At 36.7% G+C, this 18,619-nt stretch overlaps 1 protein-coding gene across 1 annotated transcript in view; it reads left to right on the forward strand.

Annotated features, from left to right (window-relative positions):
* The window catches only part of PCNX1 (pecanex 1), a 164,352-nt gene that overhangs the window by 126,118 nt on the left and 19,615 nt on the right, over nucleotides 1-18,619 (forward strand). Inside the window, 8 exon segments of the mRNA XM_042943661.1 lie at nucleotides 98-190; nucleotides 838-988; nucleotides 6,213-6,354; nucleotides 7,071-7,248; nucleotides 9,860-9,968; nucleotides 10,855-10,984; nucleotides 13,775-13,833; nucleotides 15,422-15,637. Coding sequence (XP_042799595.1) covers nucleotides 98-190; nucleotides 838-988; nucleotides 6,213-6,354; nucleotides 7,071-7,248; nucleotides 9,860-9,968; nucleotides 10,855-10,984; nucleotides 13,775-13,833; nucleotides 15,422-15,637 — 1,078 coding nt within the window.

Below are 18,619 nucleotides of genomic sequence, written 5' to 3' on the forward strand. Positions count from 1 at the left end.
ATGAAAAATTATTTCTTATATTTTGCCAGTTGGGAATAAAAAATACATATTTTTAAAATTTTATGTAATTGTTGGCTAATTCTGTTTTCTTCCACAGAGTGAGCGTTTACAATCTGACCTAGTAGTATGCATTGTAATTGGTGTGCTGTATTTTGCTATTCATGTAAGCACGGTGTTCACAGTGTTGCAGGTAAGGAATCATTTTGATCTTTTGATTGGGGGAAAATAATTTTGTTTAGCCTAATATTTTGATTATAATATTTGTCCATAATGCTGAAATATATGATGTTTTGTTTGGTTTTAATAACAAATATTTATTTTCTCATGGTTTCTCTGAGTCGTGAATCTGATTATAATTGTAGCTCAGCTAGATGGTCCTAGTTCAGGATATGTTATGATGCTGCAGTCATTTGGGGCTGCCATCAACTGAGGCTGTTAGTAGGACTTATTTCTTTACTGATCATTGGCCAGAGATCTAAGGTCCTTTCCATGTGCCCTTACCATTAGCTGCTTGAGTATCCACACAGAAGGGCAGCTGGTTTTCCCCAGAGCCAGTGATCCTAGAGAGAGAAAGCCCAAGACATCATTTAGTAATTGATGTCGGATGTGACATACCACTACTTTTCTCTGTATCGGTGGATCGTATGGGGCAACGCTGGTACAAGTTTCAGAAAAACTACATAATAAAACAATGTAAAATGTTGACAGATTTTAGTTCTTACCTTCTCAAATAGACTTTGCTATTTTCTATTAATAAGTAGAAATTGGACTGACACATTAGGAATTCTATGGTTCTCAAAATCACTTTTAATTTTCTCAATTTTATTCTTCTTTTAGCCTGCTCTCAAGTATGTGTTATATGCATTGGTCGGCTTTGTAGGTTTTGTAACCCATTATGTGCTGCCTCAAGTTAGAAAACAGCTACCATGGCACTGTTTTTCTCACCCTCTGCTGAAGACAGTGGAGTATAATCAATACGAAGTTCGGAGTAAGTATTTCATTAATACTCCTCTGTTTAATATTGTGGATTTTTTTTTTTTTTTTTTTTTTTTTTACACTTTAACGGAGACCATTAAATAAGTATCATTAAGTAACACTGTGGCTTGTGTTTATTATACTTATATTTGAAGCTGTGATGAGTCAAACCTTTTTCAGGATGCTTTAATTTCAGTTGAAGGATAAATGTCAATGCTACCATCCCGGCTTCCACAGAATAAAATTTACTTCCTCTCTGTATTGTTCTTCATAGACCTCTCATTGACAAATCCTTCTGTGCATGTTTGTGGCTTCTCTTTCCAGTCCTTACCCTTTCCTTACATCTTTTCTATGTACAGGCAACCCAGTCCTCCTTAAGATTTCTATTTGAAATATTTTTAGCTCAAAGCATAGGGGGAATAGAGAGAATTTTGTTCCTCTTTCCACCAGAGACACTATGTCCTACCAGAGAAAGGTAGGAAAGAGTTGATGAGATGAAAAGAAATTTAAAACATTTGTAATTGTTCTTACTTGCTCAGATTTTGGGGTAAAGCATAAAATGACTCAGAAGGAGGTAGAAGGCCAGTCCACTTTAAATCCTGACTTGTCTTTCCTATTGTAAGTATTTGGTCTTTCTTCATTGGCCCCATGACTTGCAATATCCCATACTTGCTCGTTTTAGGGAAATAATAAAAGTTCATAACTATGTCATCATTCATTATATCAATGATTAAACAAACCAGTGGTTTTTCCTCAAACCTTTTTTTCAGTTAATGAATTACTATAAAGAGTAAATTCTTCAATTGTTTGAAGATAAATTAACTTGTTTAGAGAGCTCTGAAGCCTTTGGAAGTTTTCTATTACAAACTTAACTTTGCATTTTCAAAGCAAATTTCTCGGGCCTTTTGGTAGAATTGCTTAGAGCATCATGGGACTGAAACCTTGGTCACCAGTTTGATCCTGAAGAGATAATGAAACATTAACCTGTAGGTTGCAGTAATGGCATTGTGCATACTTCTTATGTGTTCTTTTAATAAGGGACAATGACATGGGGCACCTGGGTGGCTCAGTCGGTTGAGTGTCTGACTCTTAATTTTGGTTCAGGTTATAATCTCCTGATTGATGGGCTTAAACCCCGCGTCAGGCTCTGTGCTGACGGTGCGGGGCCTGCTTGGGATTCTCTCTCTCCCTCTCCCTCTGTGTGTGTCTGTCTCTCTCTCTCTCTCTCTCTCTCTCTCTCTCTCTCCCCCTTCCTTTCCCTTCCTCCTTCCTTGTCCCTCCTCTTCTCTCTCTCTCAAAATAAATAAACAAAAATTTTAAAAATTAAGAGAAAATGACATAAAGCTGTATGACAATCTGTACTGGTTCTTTCATACAGTTAGGAAAAGAACTTAGTAGAATGATGTATTATTTTCATAGTGAACTGTTAGTATTGCTTTCATATACAAAAATAGCAAGTGTATCCAATTTGTTTTGAAGAGCAGTTTTCCTTACAGTAAGTCATTGATCATAATTATTTCTTTTTTGATCTTAACAAAATATTTAGTCTAAAGTTTTATAAATTTTGAATCAGTATAACATGTTTGACTTATTGAAAGCACTAGGTATTAGCAAAGTTTATTTCTTTTCACTTCTATTGACTTTAGCAATGGAAAGAAAAAGATTATTCATTAGAACATTTCCTGAAGCCAGCTATGTTTTCAGATAGCTAGAGAACCTTATTTTAAATCTTTCAGTTTATCCTAGATACTTTCCCCAATGAAATAAGGTGAAAGTACTCTAAAAAACATTACTGACAGTGCAATGACTTCTATGAAGTGTGTGAATCTAAAACATATCATACTTTCATACATGTTCTGAGATGTACATAAGATACACACACATACATATGCCCGTACACACACATGTACCTTAAGATTTTAAAAACAGATAATTTTAATAGGTCATTTATTTCTTTTCCGGAAAAAGGGCAGTCTCATAATCTTACTAACTTTTCTCCAGAAGTTATAGGCATAAATGAGAAAAAGTTATGGTTAAAAACTGAGGTTTCAAGAATTAAAATTTATTTAAAAAAAAAAAAATTTTTTTTAATGTTTATTTATTTTTGAGACAGAGAGACACAGCATGAGCAGGGAAGGGGCAAAGAGAGAGGGAGACACAGAATGTGAAGCAGGCTCCAGGCTCTGAGCTGTCAGCACAGAGCCCGACGCGGGGCTCGAACCCACGAACTGTGAGATCATGACATGAGCCGAAGTCAGACGCTTAACCGACTGAGCCACCCAGGCGCCCCAAGAATTAAAATTTAAAAGGAAATTCGTCTAAAAATTTTTTAAGTTTATTTAGAGAGGGAGAATGAGCAGGGGAGGGGCTAAGAGAAAGGGAATTCATATCATTCCAAGCAGGCTATCTGATGACAGTGCAGATCCCAATGCAGGGCTCAAACTCACAAAGAGATCATGACCTGAGCTGAGATCAGAGCCACCTAGCGCCCCTCATCTAAATTTAAGTCACATCTAAGTTGCAAAACTGAACGTGTATCAGAATTCATAGAAGTTGGCAAGTGATTGAAATACTGGATTTCTTACATTATTTATTTATAGCCGAGACAAGTTTGTGCTGTAAGATTTTCCTTTCACATCACTTTGCCAAACTATCGGCATACCTGGAAGATATTGCTGGTTTGGTTGTGGACCACTGCAATAAAGTGAATATCACAATATAAAGCAAGACAAGTCAATTTTTTGGTGTCCCAATGCATATAAAAGCTATGTTTACCCTGTAGTCTAATAAGTGTGCCAAGAGCATTCTGTCTAAAAAGACAGTGCACATACCTTTTTAAAAAAATTCTCTTGCCAAAAAATGGTGACCGTCATCTGAGCTTCCAGCGAGTTGTAATCCTTTTGCTAGTGGAGGCCCTCACCTCAGTGTTGATGGCTGCTGACTGATCAGGATGGTGGTTGCCAAAGGTTGGGGTGGCTGTGGCAATTTCTTAGAATAAGACAACAATGATGTCTGCTACATCAGTTGACTCCTTTTACGAGTGATTTCTCTGTAGCATGCTATTTGATATCATTTTACCCACAGTGTAAGTAACTTCCTTCAAAATTGGAGTCGTTCTCCAAAATCCTACACTGCTTTATCAACTATGTTTACGTAATATTCTAAACCCTTTGTTGTCATTTCAACAGTCTTCGCAGCATCTTTACCAGGAGTAGATTCCATCTCATGAAACCACTTTCTTTGTTCATCCGCGGGAAGCAGCTCCTCATCCATTCAAGTTTTATCCTGAGACTGCAGCAGTTCAGTCCCATTTTCAGGCTCCACTGCTAATTCTAGGTCTCTTGCTATTTCTACCACATCTTCGGTGACTTTCTCCACTGCAGTCTTGAATCCTCAGGGTCATTCATGAGTGTTGGAATCAACTTCCAAACTTCTGTTAATATTGATATTTTGACCTCTTTCCACGAATTGCAAACGTCCTTAATGGCATCTAGAATAGTGAATTCTTTCTGAAGGTTTTTCGGTTTGCTTTGCCCAGATCCATCAGAGGAATCAATGTCTATGGCAGCTATAACCTTATAAAATGTATTTCTTAAATAAGACTTGAAAGTCAAAATTATTCCTTGAATCCCCATGGGCTACAGAATAGATGTTGTTTGCAGACACTGTCAATGAGCAGTAGTATTTTTTTTTTAATTTTTTTAATTTATTTTTTTGAGAGAGAGACAGCAAGCTGGGAAGGGGCAGAGAGAGAGAGAGAGAGAGAGGGAGACAGAATCCGAAGCAGGCTCCAGGCTCCAAGCTATCAGTACAGAGCCTGACATGGGGCTCGAACTCACGAACTGTGAGATCATAACCTGAGCCTAAGTTGGACACTTAACTGACTGAGCTGCCCAGGTGTACCCCAACGAGCAGTACTATTTTTGAAAGGAATCTCTTTTTCTGAGCAGTAGGCCTCAACATTGGACTTAAAATATTCAGTAGACTATGTCATGAATACATGTGTCATCCAGGCTTTGTTGTTTCACTTGGAGAGCACAGGTAGAGTAGATTTAGCATCATTCTGAAGGGCCCTAGGATTTTCACAATGGTCAGTGAGCATTGGTGTCAACTTAGAGTCATCAGCTGTGTTAGCCCCTAACAAGAGAGTTTTGAGGCTTTGTAGCCAGGCATTGACTTCTCTCTAGCTATGAAATTCCTAGATGGCATCTTCTTCCAATAAAAGGCTATTTCATCCACATTGAAAATCTGTTGGTTAGTGGAGCCACCTTCATGAATCATCTTAGCTGGATCTTCTGGAGAACTTGCTGCAGCTTCTACATACGCACTTGCTGTCTCGCCTTGCACTTTCATGTTGTGGAGATGGCTTCTTTCCTTAAACTTCATGAACCGACCTCTGCTGGCTTCAGACTTTTCTTTTGCAGCCTCGTCACCTCTCAGCCTTCCCAGAATTGCAGAGCGTTAGGACCTTGCTCTGGATTAAGTTTTGGCTTAAGGGAATGCTGTGGCTAGTTTGATCTTCTATGCAGACCACGCAGACTTTCTCCATGTCAGCAATAAGGCTGTACTTTCTTATCATTCGTACATTCACTGGAGCAGCGCTTTTAATTTGCTCCAAGAACTTTTCCTTTGCAGTCACAACTTGGCTAATGCTTGGCACAAGAGGCCTAGCTTTTGGCCTGTCTTGGCTTTCAACACGCCTTCCTCATGAAACTTAATAATTTCTAGCCTGTGGTTTAAAATGAGAGATGTGTGATTCTTCCTTTCACTTGAACATTTAAAGAGCATTGTAGAGTTATTGGCCTAATTTTAATCGTAAGGAATAGAGAGGCCCGAAAGGAGGGAGAGAGGTGGGGGAACAGTGGATCAGTGGAGCAGTCAGAGCACACACATTTATTGGTTACGTTTGCCATCTGACATTGGTCCAGTTTTTGTTATCCCCAAATACAACAATAGCATCAAAGGTCACTGATCATAGATCACTGTAACAAATACAATTATAATGAAAAAGTTTTAAATATTGCAAGAATTACCAAAATGTGACAGATGCTGTTGGAAAAGGGTGCTGATAGACGTGCTCAGTGCAGAGTTGCCACAGACCTTCAATTTGTAAACAAAGAAAAAAACCAAGAAGAACCCCAGTATCTGCCAAGTACTGTAAAGTAAAGCTCAATAAAATGAGGTATGCCTGTATTTTGTACACTAGATGATGTGATCTTCTTACATTGCCTTGTTAGATGCAGCCACTATGATGTGGTTTGAGAAACTTCATGTGTGGCTTCTTTTTGTGGAGAAGAATATCATCTACCCATTGATTGTTCTTAATGAACTTAGTAGCAGTGCAGAGACCATTGCTAGTCCAAAAAAACTGGATACAGAGTAAGTACAGTACTCCTCTCATCTATGTTTAACCACTAGCGGCTGTCATAGGCAGTGTCTTCAGACATTGATCAAGTAACAAATAATTGAGTGTCATTAGTGCAGTGCACTGTAAGATAAAAAAGTGAGGTGAAATTCCTGAACATCTGTTCCTGTTCCTGCTCTTGTATATCACTACTCTAGACATCTTATTGTCAACTAATATTTTATGAGAGAACATTTATTGAATAAGGTTCATTTCTGTTATTAGATGGTCAATTTGAGAGATGTCTGTTTTTGTGTACTGTGTAAACCAGACTATGTAGGTGGTCACTTGCCTATACGGTCATCGTATAGGCCTACACACTAGACTAGGTACATGTTGTTGGGTAAGCGTTAATACATGTTTTTTATGTGCTAAATGCTATTACTATTAAAGCAATACAGATATTAAGAAACTGGAGAACCATATATTAGAAATGCATTGCTGTTATTTATTTTTTTAAGTGTGCTTATTTATATAAAGAAATAAGAATCATAATACATATTGTTAAAAGGGAATATAAGAGTTTATTTTAGGATGTGATTTGCTTGGTGTATAAATCATTTTTAGAAGTTCACTTTGGATGTAAATGTATCGTAAGCATAGTAAATGAAATAGTGATTTTTCTGAAGTTAGTAGATTTTCTGAAGTTTTCAGCCATTGATTGATGAGTTGTGCTTTCTTTATCTTATAGATTAGGTGCTTTAATGATCACCATTGCTGGTCTGAAGTTGCTACGATCCTCTTTCAGCAGCCCTACATATCAGTATGTCACAGTCCTCTTCACTGTGCTCTTTTTCAAAATCGACTATGAAGCGTTTTCAGAGACCATGTTGTTGGATCTCTTCTTCATGTCTATACTCTTCAACAAGGTAATTTGTCACTGAAAGGAATATCCCTATCGGTAAAAAGTAGCTCCCTAAGTAATATAGCATTTAGTGAGGATTCTGCTTGCATTCCATTTGCTTCACTGTCTTTTAAGTGATATCTTTCTTCAATCAACCAGTCATTTAGAAACATAGTAGAATCCCTAACCAATGTTACTCACTATGATCCATAAAAGACATGTTTCTTGTTATATAGCTAGGAAGATAAGATTAAGTTATATAGAAAATTTAGAGAAACACCACTAGCTGTGTATTTTTAAATCCATAGGATCTTCCAAAAGTGGATGTGGTTTTGAATAATCCTAGAAATAGATGTGGTAATAATTGCACTGGGCTGTGGGCTGCTAGATAGATGGAGGGAGGAAATAACCTGATAGCTGAATGAAGATGGTAAATACTGAAGGCAGTGAGGCCGTGTGGGAGGAATCAGAAATTAGTTTCATGCTGACATTTGCAGAATACTCTGAAAATTACAAAATGCTTCTGAGATTTATTATCCACCCATAAGAGAGGTACTTTTAGTCCTTTTACAAATGAGATGACAAAATATGGGTCTTCTGCCTCCCATTCCAAGAATCTTTTTGCTGAACCATACTACCTTTCTCAATGAAATAAGTTGTGCAATCAAATTATTTATAAATTAGAGTTTAGATTTCATGTTAACGCTGACCACATACAAAGGACTTTGACATATATTATCCCATTTGATAGGTAACAGAGAGCTGAAGCATATGAGCAGCTACAAAACACAATGAAAGCCCAATTTTAGGCAAGTTAGCCTGGTCAGCTACATTGGGATGACTTGGGGAAGAGAGAACCCAAAGGTATGGAGAACAGTTTAAGAGACTGTGACAGTAATTGAGATGTGATAGAGGTCTAACCTAGGATGGGAATAGTACAAGTGGTAAACGTTAATCTGAACAGGTTTTAGTGATAGTCCATTTCAAAATATTGTGCTAAATGTTGTACTAAGTAGCTTCTAGAATATTGCAGTATTATGTTTGCTCGGTCACTAATTTGTATGCATTTTTATCATTTATTTCCTCTTCTAGTGAGCATGGGTAACCAAAGGAGGAAGCCAGAAAGTTAATCAAAGAATTGTTTGTATAAAGAAGCATGTGGTTTCTCACAAATTTAAATATTTAGACTGGAAATTGTAGGGCATCTTAGTATACTGTTGGGGGAAAAAGTGAAAGTTGCAATAAAATAGAAACAGTCTTTGAAATAGTCTTAACTTGAATTAGTTTGGATTTTCTTAATACGTTCATTTGTTAAGCAAATTGTTCTTGAGAGCATACAGTGTTCCACAGCTGTTCTAGATGCTGAGGCTACATCAGTGAACAAAATAGAGAAAGCTCTGCCCTTAAGGGGTTTGCATTAGTAAGGTTAGGTGATAGAATTTAACAATGATAGTAAGCAAGTAATTTTTAAGAGATTTCTAGATATAGTTTTTAAGATATCATTGTAAGATGCACCATCAATTTAATAATCTTACAAGAAAAAAATTACTATGAATGTATACAGAAATTTTTATCCACTACCCACTTATCCATGTAATTGCGTATCATTTTTTCCTCAGTGTTACAGTCAAAATTTGAGTTCAGTCTGTTTCATATTTAGAATCTGAAGTTTTCTGAATCACTGCTTTTAGACCATGAATAATGGCATCTTGATAATACACACACTGCTTTTACTTCCTGACATCCTGATCACGTTAGTATCAAGGATTACCGGCATAAATTTGAGTCACGGAGAAGAATGCAGGAGTTCATCTGCTTTTTCTAATTGGTTGAAGTTGAGGTTTCTTTTTTTTTAATTGGGAGTTAAACAGGTTCATTTGCAAATTAACTGAAATCGTTCAGTTAATTGAGGTGCTTGATGCCTGAATCATGGCACCAAGTTAGTCTGAACCTCTTGTTTTTAAGATTCTGTGTCTGTTTTGTGAATTGGACCTTGCATTGCCTGCCATGCAGAGGCAATTTTGGACAAACACAGTAATTCTGTTTCAGTGTTGAAGACGTGTTCAACAACAAAACAAATACTAATTTACATAAAATTAAAACGTGTGTTGTGTTTCCATCGACCATACCAATTGAGGTTATGATCAGATGCCTAATATGCACTACTAAATCCTTAGGCGAATAGGCAGTGACAACTGTATTACAACTTTATTTCCTGCCTGGCTGGTTTCAAATTTCTTCTGACATTGCATTTAAAACATACTCTGTTTCCAAAGCACTACAATTTGAGGAGAATGTGTCTTAGGGATAAAAATATGTATGAATTACTTAAGCTTTGCAAACATCTAAATGTCCTACCTTTTTTTAATTCTGCTCAAGGTAGTAGTAATATAGCCAATAAAGGGCATAGAATTTTTTTTAACAGATGAAACACAAATCCATAAATCAGCTAGCTGTCTTTACTTAAGTATATATTCAGTGTTTTGGCAGTTGATTTATCTTTTCCTTTTATGCAAATAGCAGATATTTTCAGTGCCATTTTCTTATAGGAAAAAAATACATTTTAAAGGTCTTTCATTTTCTAATTCAAATATCTGATAAGTTTTTTACTGATTGTTTTTCTTTTCCTCCTACAGCTTTGGGAACTCCTTTATAAATTGCAGTTTGTGTACACTTACATTGCCCCATGGCAAATTACATGGGGTTCTGCTTTCCATGCTTTTGCTCAGCCCTTTGCAGTACCCCGTATCCTTCCAATAAAAGTTGTATAAGAAAGGGCGGTCATATCCTTATTGTGAATGTTGGTTTATAGACATTTAAATTACTAGGTGATAAATTATCAAATATTCTCAGTGCTTTGGGTGCACCCACAGATCATCTGAACATGAGGACAGTATTAAAGTTTTATAATTAATGCTGATTTAAAATTTTATGTTTACAGATATGAGTACTTTTAATAAATACAAGATGTTTAGAAATATTTTTTAAATACTTATTTGAGAGAGAGAGAGAGTTAGAAAGATAAAATATATCCCAAGCAGGCTCCGCATTGTCAGTACAAAGCCTCATGTGGGACTTGAACCCACAAACCGTGAGATCATTACCTGAACCAAAACTAACAGCAGACGCTTAACTGACTGAGCCACCCAGGCACCCCTAGAAATATTTCTAAATGAAGATTACAAACATTTTTCATAATCATGATTGTAATTTAACTATGTCTAAAATTTTCTAATCTCATCATTTCTTAAAAGTACTTTCTAAATAAAAGTAAAGGTTAGTGACTATGTGGATAGAAATACAGATTTTTTGTTTGTGTAAATTTTAGTTTTATCTTGTGGAAAATTAAAGCCAGCATCTTTATCCCAGGGTAATATATGGACTTTTCCCAAATACGTATTAGCAGATGTTTATTTGATTCCCTTCAAAGCATCATGCCAGGCTGTACTATCCTGGCTTGTCTTCCTACTTGTACCCCCTTATATTGTCCAGTGACACCCTCTTCTGTATTCCTGTGACAAACTTCACATTGTTTTCATTGCGGTAATGGCAATGTGTTTGTGAGATGTATTTGTGTGTGTGTGAGTGCTCACTCAAATGAATGTTAAAGTCCTTAACCAGCTTTTTATAGATTCAGCCATGTTGTTTGTTCAGGCTGCTGTATCGGCCTTTTTTTCTACTCCACTAAATCCCTTTCTAGGAAGTGCAATATTCATCACTTCGTATGTTCGACCTGTCAAATTCTGGGAGAGAGACTATAAGTGAGTACAATAAAGCATTTGAAAGCCAATTTTATCTATTTTTTACTAGGAAAAACTATCAACAGCATTATCCTAAATGTTTCCTGGTTAATAATTTTTGTGTTGAAATATGTTGCTAAAACTTTATAAATACTCTTGAAGTTTCAAAATCACATAAAATTAGAAGAGTCAGAGTAACTGTTCTATATTTTCTCTGCCATTTTTCTTGAGATTTTTTAAAAACCTAGTTCTTGGTGAACATATTCCTTTTTCTGTCTTTTTTCTTTTAATGCTATTTCTTAGAGTTCCACATTAATACAGCTCTGAAACTTTATGCTATACAATGTTATGTCATTATAGCAGTCATAACTAGTTATCTCATAGTTTCCTGAGAAATATCTATTTGTAGAGCTAAATTTTCTATAGATTACATCTGGTTTCTCATGAGCAGAACTTTTTAATGACCATCTCTGTGCATAAAGTATTTTCTCCATTTAGATTTAGTTTCTTTGGCTAGCTGTTTCATCTGATGCCTGCTAACTATCCTTACGTGTAATCTCTCCAAACTTACTTACTTACTTTCTTTCTTTCTTTCTTTCTTTCTTTCTTTCTTTCTTTCTTTCTCTCTCTCTCTCTCTCTTTCTTTCTTTCTTTCTTTCTTTCTTTCCTTCCTTCCTTCCTTCCTTCCTTCCTTCCTTCCTTCCTTCTTTCCTTTTGGAAAGATTATCCAAAAGGGGAATTACTGAGTCACGGAACCCAAACATTTTAAAGGCGTTTAACATGTATTGACATTGATTCAAAAAGAGCTTATACTAATTTGTAATTCTATGGGCCATGTCCATGACTGCCTCTTTTCTTTCTACACTTTCACACATCAGTGCACCTAATAGGTGAAAATAGTGGTCTCACCTTTTAAACAGTGGAATAGCTTGTGGATTGGAAGCTTTTGCTCTGGTCTTTTATCTAAAACCACACTTGGTGTTTCTCTTTTTGATGAATTTCTGTGTTACTGATGTTCTCAGGCAATTTAATTTTGGTCCAAAATACTGTCTGTGGCAGCAGTTTCGGTCTCAGAACCCCTTTACTCTCTTCACGGTTATTGAAATGTCAGAAGTTTTTGTTGACACAGGATTTATCTACAGATACTTACTGTGTTAGAAATCAAAACTCAGAAAAATTCAAATGTTTATTAATTAAACAATAGCAACAATAAACCCATTATGTGTTAATATAAATAACAGTTTTTAATGAAAATTACTGTAATTTCTATACCAGCAAAAAAATCAGTGAGAAGAGTGTCACTGTTTTTGTAGTTTTATAAATCTCTTTAATGTCTGGCTCAGTAAAAGACAGCTGGATTCTCATAACTGCTTCTGCAACCAATCTGTTGTTGCAATATGTTGTTTTGGTTGAATTATATGGAGAAAATCTGGCCTCGCACAGACATATAGCTGGAAAAGAAAGAAGTATTTTAATAGCCTTTTTAAACAATTGTGGATATTTCTCTTTGATCTTTCACTAGAAGTCGACACATGGTAGTTTCCTAAAGATTAGTTGCAATATGGAATCTTAAAACCATTATCTGTTGTTGGGGAAGAAGAATTTCCTCTACCCTTCAAGATCCTTCTAGCTCAACTAAGAATCAAATTGACATGAGACAGATAAACAGGAGAAAATCAAATTTAATAGTGTGCATATGTGGAATCCACACAGATGTGGAAATTCCAGAGACATGTAGCGTGATACTTACATGAGCTAAGGAGAGAGGTAAGGGTCTTAGGATACAAAGGGGAGGAGATCATTAATAAGAAGGTGAAAGGAGGTGTAAGGAATGTGTTTGTTGGTAAGCTATCAAACTCATTATAGTAAATATACATTTTCCCAAATTCTGATTTTTGCTGAAAAACTTGAATTTTGTTATTGGCAACAGGACAGACTCACTTTCTTCATTTTTGAGAAATGTCTCTCAAGTATGCAAGTCTGAATAATCACAATAAAAGTGATGTTCCATGAAAAAAAAAAAGTACCAAGTGCAGCTTGCAATTCAAACAGTGGCACAAATGCAATCCCTTGAGACAACCATCACACAATATGAAAAAGACCTATGCTGAGGAGGTGTGATTTAATAAAACTAATTTTTTTATTGCTTCATTAAAGACATTTTCAATTGAAATGTGAATTTTTGGTTTATTGTTTTTTCTTGTGCATGTGTGGCAGTAAAAAATACAGTTTGATACTAATGCTTTGATTCAAGTTGAAGTGCTGGTAGTCATACCCACCGTTACTTTTGCACCATCAATGCACTTGTCGACTGGTGAAAAAAGTCAGTAACAGCTCAAGATTGTTATGAAAATCATTTTGATCTGGAAAACTGCCTGAAAGGGTCTTGAGGCCCCTGCTTCCAGTTCTGTGGACCACATTTTAGGAACGACTGTTCTAAAGAACACTGTACCATTGGACATTAATAGATGTACCTTCCCCTTGCAAAAATGTTTCATGCACTGTATATCTCTAAGAACTATATATGGTACACATTTTTAATCAATTTTTTTTTTTTGCATTAAACTCATTAATGTCTTTCTACCCACTGTTCAATTTAACATGTTAGGAGATAACTGCTGTGTTTATGTATAATGAAGGTGGGAGAGTAAAAAACCTTACCCCTAAACTACACTACTGAGGAGTTTTAGCAATATGCCAATCATAGATTTTTCTCAGAGATATACATAAAGTGATAATACTTAACTTCAATTATATGGTTTTCTCCTTTTTAATTAAGGCTTAGTAAAAATGTTGTTTTGCCCTCTTCAGCACAAAACGAGTGGATCATTCGAATACCAGATTGGCTTCCCAGCTTGATAGAAATCCAGGTAAAAGTTCCATTTGTGAGTAAAGAAGCAAGTCTAAGAAATGTGTTATTTATATATATTTCGCTTCCTAACTGATTGGGAATCCTCTGTCAGTTCCAAATTGTCATTTCCCAAAGAGTATACAGTAAAACCTTGGTGTGTGAGCATAATTCATTCCAGAAACATGCTTGTGATCCAAAGCACTTGTATATCAGAGTGAATTTCAAGAACCATTGGCTCAGTTGTGATCATGTGACATTTGGCGTCATGTACTGCTTATATCGTAAGACCTCTCTCGTTTATCAAGTTAAAATTTATTAGAAATGTTTGCTCGTCTTGTGGACTACTTGCAGAATAAGTTACTCATGGTCCAAGGTTTTACTGTCTATCCTTTGCTTTTTGTTCTGCTTTAGCAAAGTATATGTGAATTCGAGTATCTACAATGTATATACCCATCTTTTATAAAGTGCACTTTAAGAATGCTCAGAGGAATTAAAAATGCCATTGAAAGATATTGTCTTCCAGAGGTTAAAAAGTAGAACAGTTAAAGTAAAACTGGTCAAGTGTATCAAAGAATATGCAATCTGACCAATAGGTATATTTATTAATATATTTGCTTCCCCTGCTTCCCTGAATATTTAGGTAAATATTCATTTAATTTCATTTAGTTTATTGTGTATAAAGATGTCATGTGAGGGAACCATTCAAGACAGAGCTTCAGTACGTGGTATTTGGGTGGTGGTACCATTATCTAAAGTCTGGCTCCTTAGTTTTGTCATTGGGGAAACATCCTTTTGTCAGCCCATCTGTTAGTAATTGGACACATAGAGGGTGAATCTCACTAATCCAACTGTAAGAAATTAACCAGAATTCCAATGTATTAATTTAATAAAAGAAATCTAACTCAAAGGTAGACTGAAGTATTTGTATCCATTTGACTCTCAGATTCCTTCAAATACTCTGTCTACTTGAGAAACCTAATTAATAATCAAATGGTTTTTGTAACTCTAAAATTGGATTACGTAGGACTAGTTACTTGATAATAACGACTGTTGTCACCACATACTGGTAGATAAAACAGCCATCTCAGCTCTATGTGCTTGGAATACGTCCTTGTGTAAGGAGCTTGGAATTCTCATGATGCAAATGATGCCATTGTGTATGTTAAAAAAGGCCAAATCCTGAATTAATATGCATGCTTTTTTTTTTAACTTTAAAAAAATGTTTTAAAGATTTTATATTATTTTTAAAGTTTATTTATTTATTTTGAAAGAGACAGAGCACAAGCAGGGGAGGGGCAGAGAGAGAGTCCCAAGCAGGCTCCATGCTCAGTGAGGAGCCCCGATGCAGGGCTCAGTCCCACCTGAAGTGATGTCAAGAATTTGGGGCTCAGCTGACTGAGCCACCCAGGCACCCCTGTAACTCTAAATTCTGAACCTCTTCTCATTACCCTGTTTCATTTTTAAATAGAAATTGTTAGGGTATTAATATTATTTTTCTTGTCAAAAAAAATTTCCCTAACTAGAAATTAGCTTTAATATTTTTAACAATCTTGTTGACGTGACAGAGATGTAGGGTAAAGTGTAACATTTTTAATCCCTTCTTACAGGATCAGATGACAACAATCTGAATTCCATCTTTTATGAACATTTAACCAGATCCCTACAACACAGTCTCTGTGGTGATTTGCTCCTAGGACGGTGGGGAAACTACAGTACGGGGGACTGTTTCATTCTTGCCTCTGACTACCTCAATGCATTAGTACACCTTATAGAGATAGGCAACGGGCTAGTCACTTTCCAGCTGCGGGGACTTGAATTCAGAGGTAAGACATTCACCTCTTATTTCTATTGGGTTTTATGTGTTTACATCTCAGATCAAAAATCAGCATAAAATTAGATCCTTAGTCTTCAGAATTGTGGAATGAAAAGAGTTGTTAAAAGAACAATTTTTAGATACTCTTCCAAATTTCACATTTAGAGAAGAATCTTTTTTTTAAGTTTATTTATTTTGAGAGAGAAAGAGAGATGCATATAAGCACAAGTAGGGGAGAGGCAGAGAGAGAATCCTAAGCAGGCTCCACTCTGTCAGTGGAGAACCCCAATGCAGGACTCGAACTCATGAACCATGAGATCATGCCCTAAGCCAAAATCGAGAGTTAGATGCTTAACCAACTGATTCACCTGGGTGCCCCAGAGAAGAATCATTTTTGTGGTATGCCAAAATATGTAAAGGTAGCATCATTTGTGTATAACTGACTATGTTCCTGGTGATGTTGAGTTTCTGTTGCTTTCTGCTTGCTGTCTTGTCATTTTCTTTGTGAGAAGTTGCATATATTTGTGAGATGGCTAGCAGCATCTAGAATGCTGTATTGTGTGAGGCATAGAGTACCCAACCAGGTGCTTTCAGGTAGACACCATGCCTTTGTCCTCAACAAATGTTTGTTTTGAAGTGAAGCTCCCATAACATCAAAACAGTTTTAAAGGGAACAAGTCAATGGGATTTAGTGCATTCACAGTGTTGTACAACTATTAGAGTAGGCAGTTGGCTAGGTTCAAGCAGGGTGCCTGGAGGTCAGTAAAGAAGAAGCCAGGGCTGGCTGGCTGGAAAGTCAGAGGCCTGTCCTGGCAGGATCTCAAAACAAAGCCACAAGAAGCCCAAACAAACCAGATATGCCCAAGATGACTGACAAAATAGGCCAGTGACCCCTGACCAAATATGAAAAAAAAGTGTGAAACCTTGCTTTCAAGAAAACCCCACCTCAAGTAGTGAATATTCCTCCCCCAAGTTAACACCTGTCATTAAGTGATAGAAACCCAACCCCCTGCAGGTGCAGGTCTCTTGCTCATTCTCTGTCTCTCTCTTTTGCATTTGCCCACTCAAATCTCATGGGTGTACTTCTGCTTTAATGAACTTTCTTGTGTTGCTCATGTGCTGTGTTGTGCCTGTCCTCGAATTCTTTGTGGTGACAAGACCAAGAGCCTTCAGCCACATCTTTGGGACATGTTGGGTCGAGGCCTCAGGACCTGGAGTCTCCCCGTTTCATCCATCTACACAACCATCACCTCTGTCTTGTTCAAAGCATTGTCATCACCACAAATAAAACCTCACACCCATTAAGCGGTTACTCCCTATTCCCCTACCAGCCCTCAACAATTTTGTATAACGACACATGAAGCTGTTTCTACACAGAAAATCATGTGTTCAGAAACATACCAACTTGATGTTATCAACTGCTATAAGTTGAATATTTTGTAAACATGAATAGAAACTTGTTTTATAGGAATTGAGGAAAGTCATATTAATGTGTAGCTTTTCAATCTAGGGAACATTTGAACTTGAGAGTTTTTAGAGAGAACATCCAAGCTGTGTTTTGATCTACTCTAAGAAGTGCCTTGCATGCTTTTGACTTGAAATGGGAAATAAGAAAGCATTTGACTAGATAGAGGATCAAATCAGGTTTATACCCTATAGCTTTATTTCCACCGTGGTATTGAATCAGAAGGTTTGGACCTTTGTTAGGTAATATCTTTGCTAATGGAGCAAGTGCTTTTCTAAAATTCTTCCATTCACTGAAAGTAAGATTGTACTTGTGTGACACTCAAATTAAGGCACTAAATGTTGATGTTTGTTATTCATTTATGATGTTTGTCATCCAATCTCTCTCTTTCACAATGTCCTATTCTTGTTTTATGATTTGTTTCTGCGTCTCCAACAGAGCCTAAGACCTTAATTCCATCTCTCTAGAGTCTTATCTAATGTTCAGAACTAACCCAACTAGACTCATCCAAAAGTCAGCACCCCCTCACCACGACACCTACTACTGCCGTGACCTTAACTTTTTAAAAAGAATTCACCTTTCTTTTTTAACTTTTTTGTTTTTTTAAACAAATGTGTGTGGGGAGGATATTTTATCTAGCATTTCTGTATGTGTGAGTCAGAAGGGGGTCCTTCTTAGGATCTGCTAATTTCACCATAGTGGTCAGAAACTCTCCAAATCAGAAATTGATCCAAATTCTCACTCTTCCAACTTTCACTCTCTGGTACCGAGTAGATTCAAATAAAATTTTGGACAGATTTTTTACCATTCGGACTCTCACTATTTGCCAAACAAAACTCAAACTTATGTGGGAACATAGTATGTCTTACTACCTGAATTTGTGCTGGATTTGGATAGCAAGAGATACCTATAATTCTTTACTCAGCCATAGTGATTTTTTAAAAATGCTTATTTATTTGGGGGAGGGAAGAGAGAGAGAGGGGGAGAGAGAGAATCCCAAGCAGGCTTCACGCTGGCAGACACAGGGCTCGATATCATGAACTGTGAGATCATGACCTGGGCCGGTATCAGGAGTCGGACACTCAACTGACCGAGTCACCTAGGTGCCCCAGTGATTTTTTCTTTACAGGCAAATTTGATCATATCCCTTTCAGACCTAAAATTTTCAGCGGCTTTCCACTGCATTTAAAATAGAGTTCATATCCTTAGCATGCCCTACCACACTGTTTGTTATCTGGCTTTGCCAGTTTCTCCAAACCCACTTTATCCCACCGTCCTCACTCACTCTAGTCACACTGGCCTTGCCTTCAGGGTCTTAACTGTGCTGTTGTTTACTAAGGACTTTTTACTGCCTTTCCTTTTGCCCAAAACGTACCAGCCATCCCGCCTCCTCCCACCAGTCTTCCACCTGGCTAATTCCTTAATTATCTTTAAGCATTAACCTAAATATCGCTTTCTCAGAGAAGCCTTCTCTAAACACCTAGCCCACATGATTATCTCATGTTGCCATTTATACCTCCTTAGCAC

Source organism: Panthera leo, chromosome B3 (genome assembly GCF_018350215.1).
Source record: "Panthera leo isolate Ple1 chromosome B3, P.leo_Ple1_pat1.1, whole genome shotgun sequence".
Classification (NCBI taxonomy): Eukaryota; Metazoa; Chordata; class Mammalia; order Carnivora; family Felidae; genus Panthera; species Panthera leo.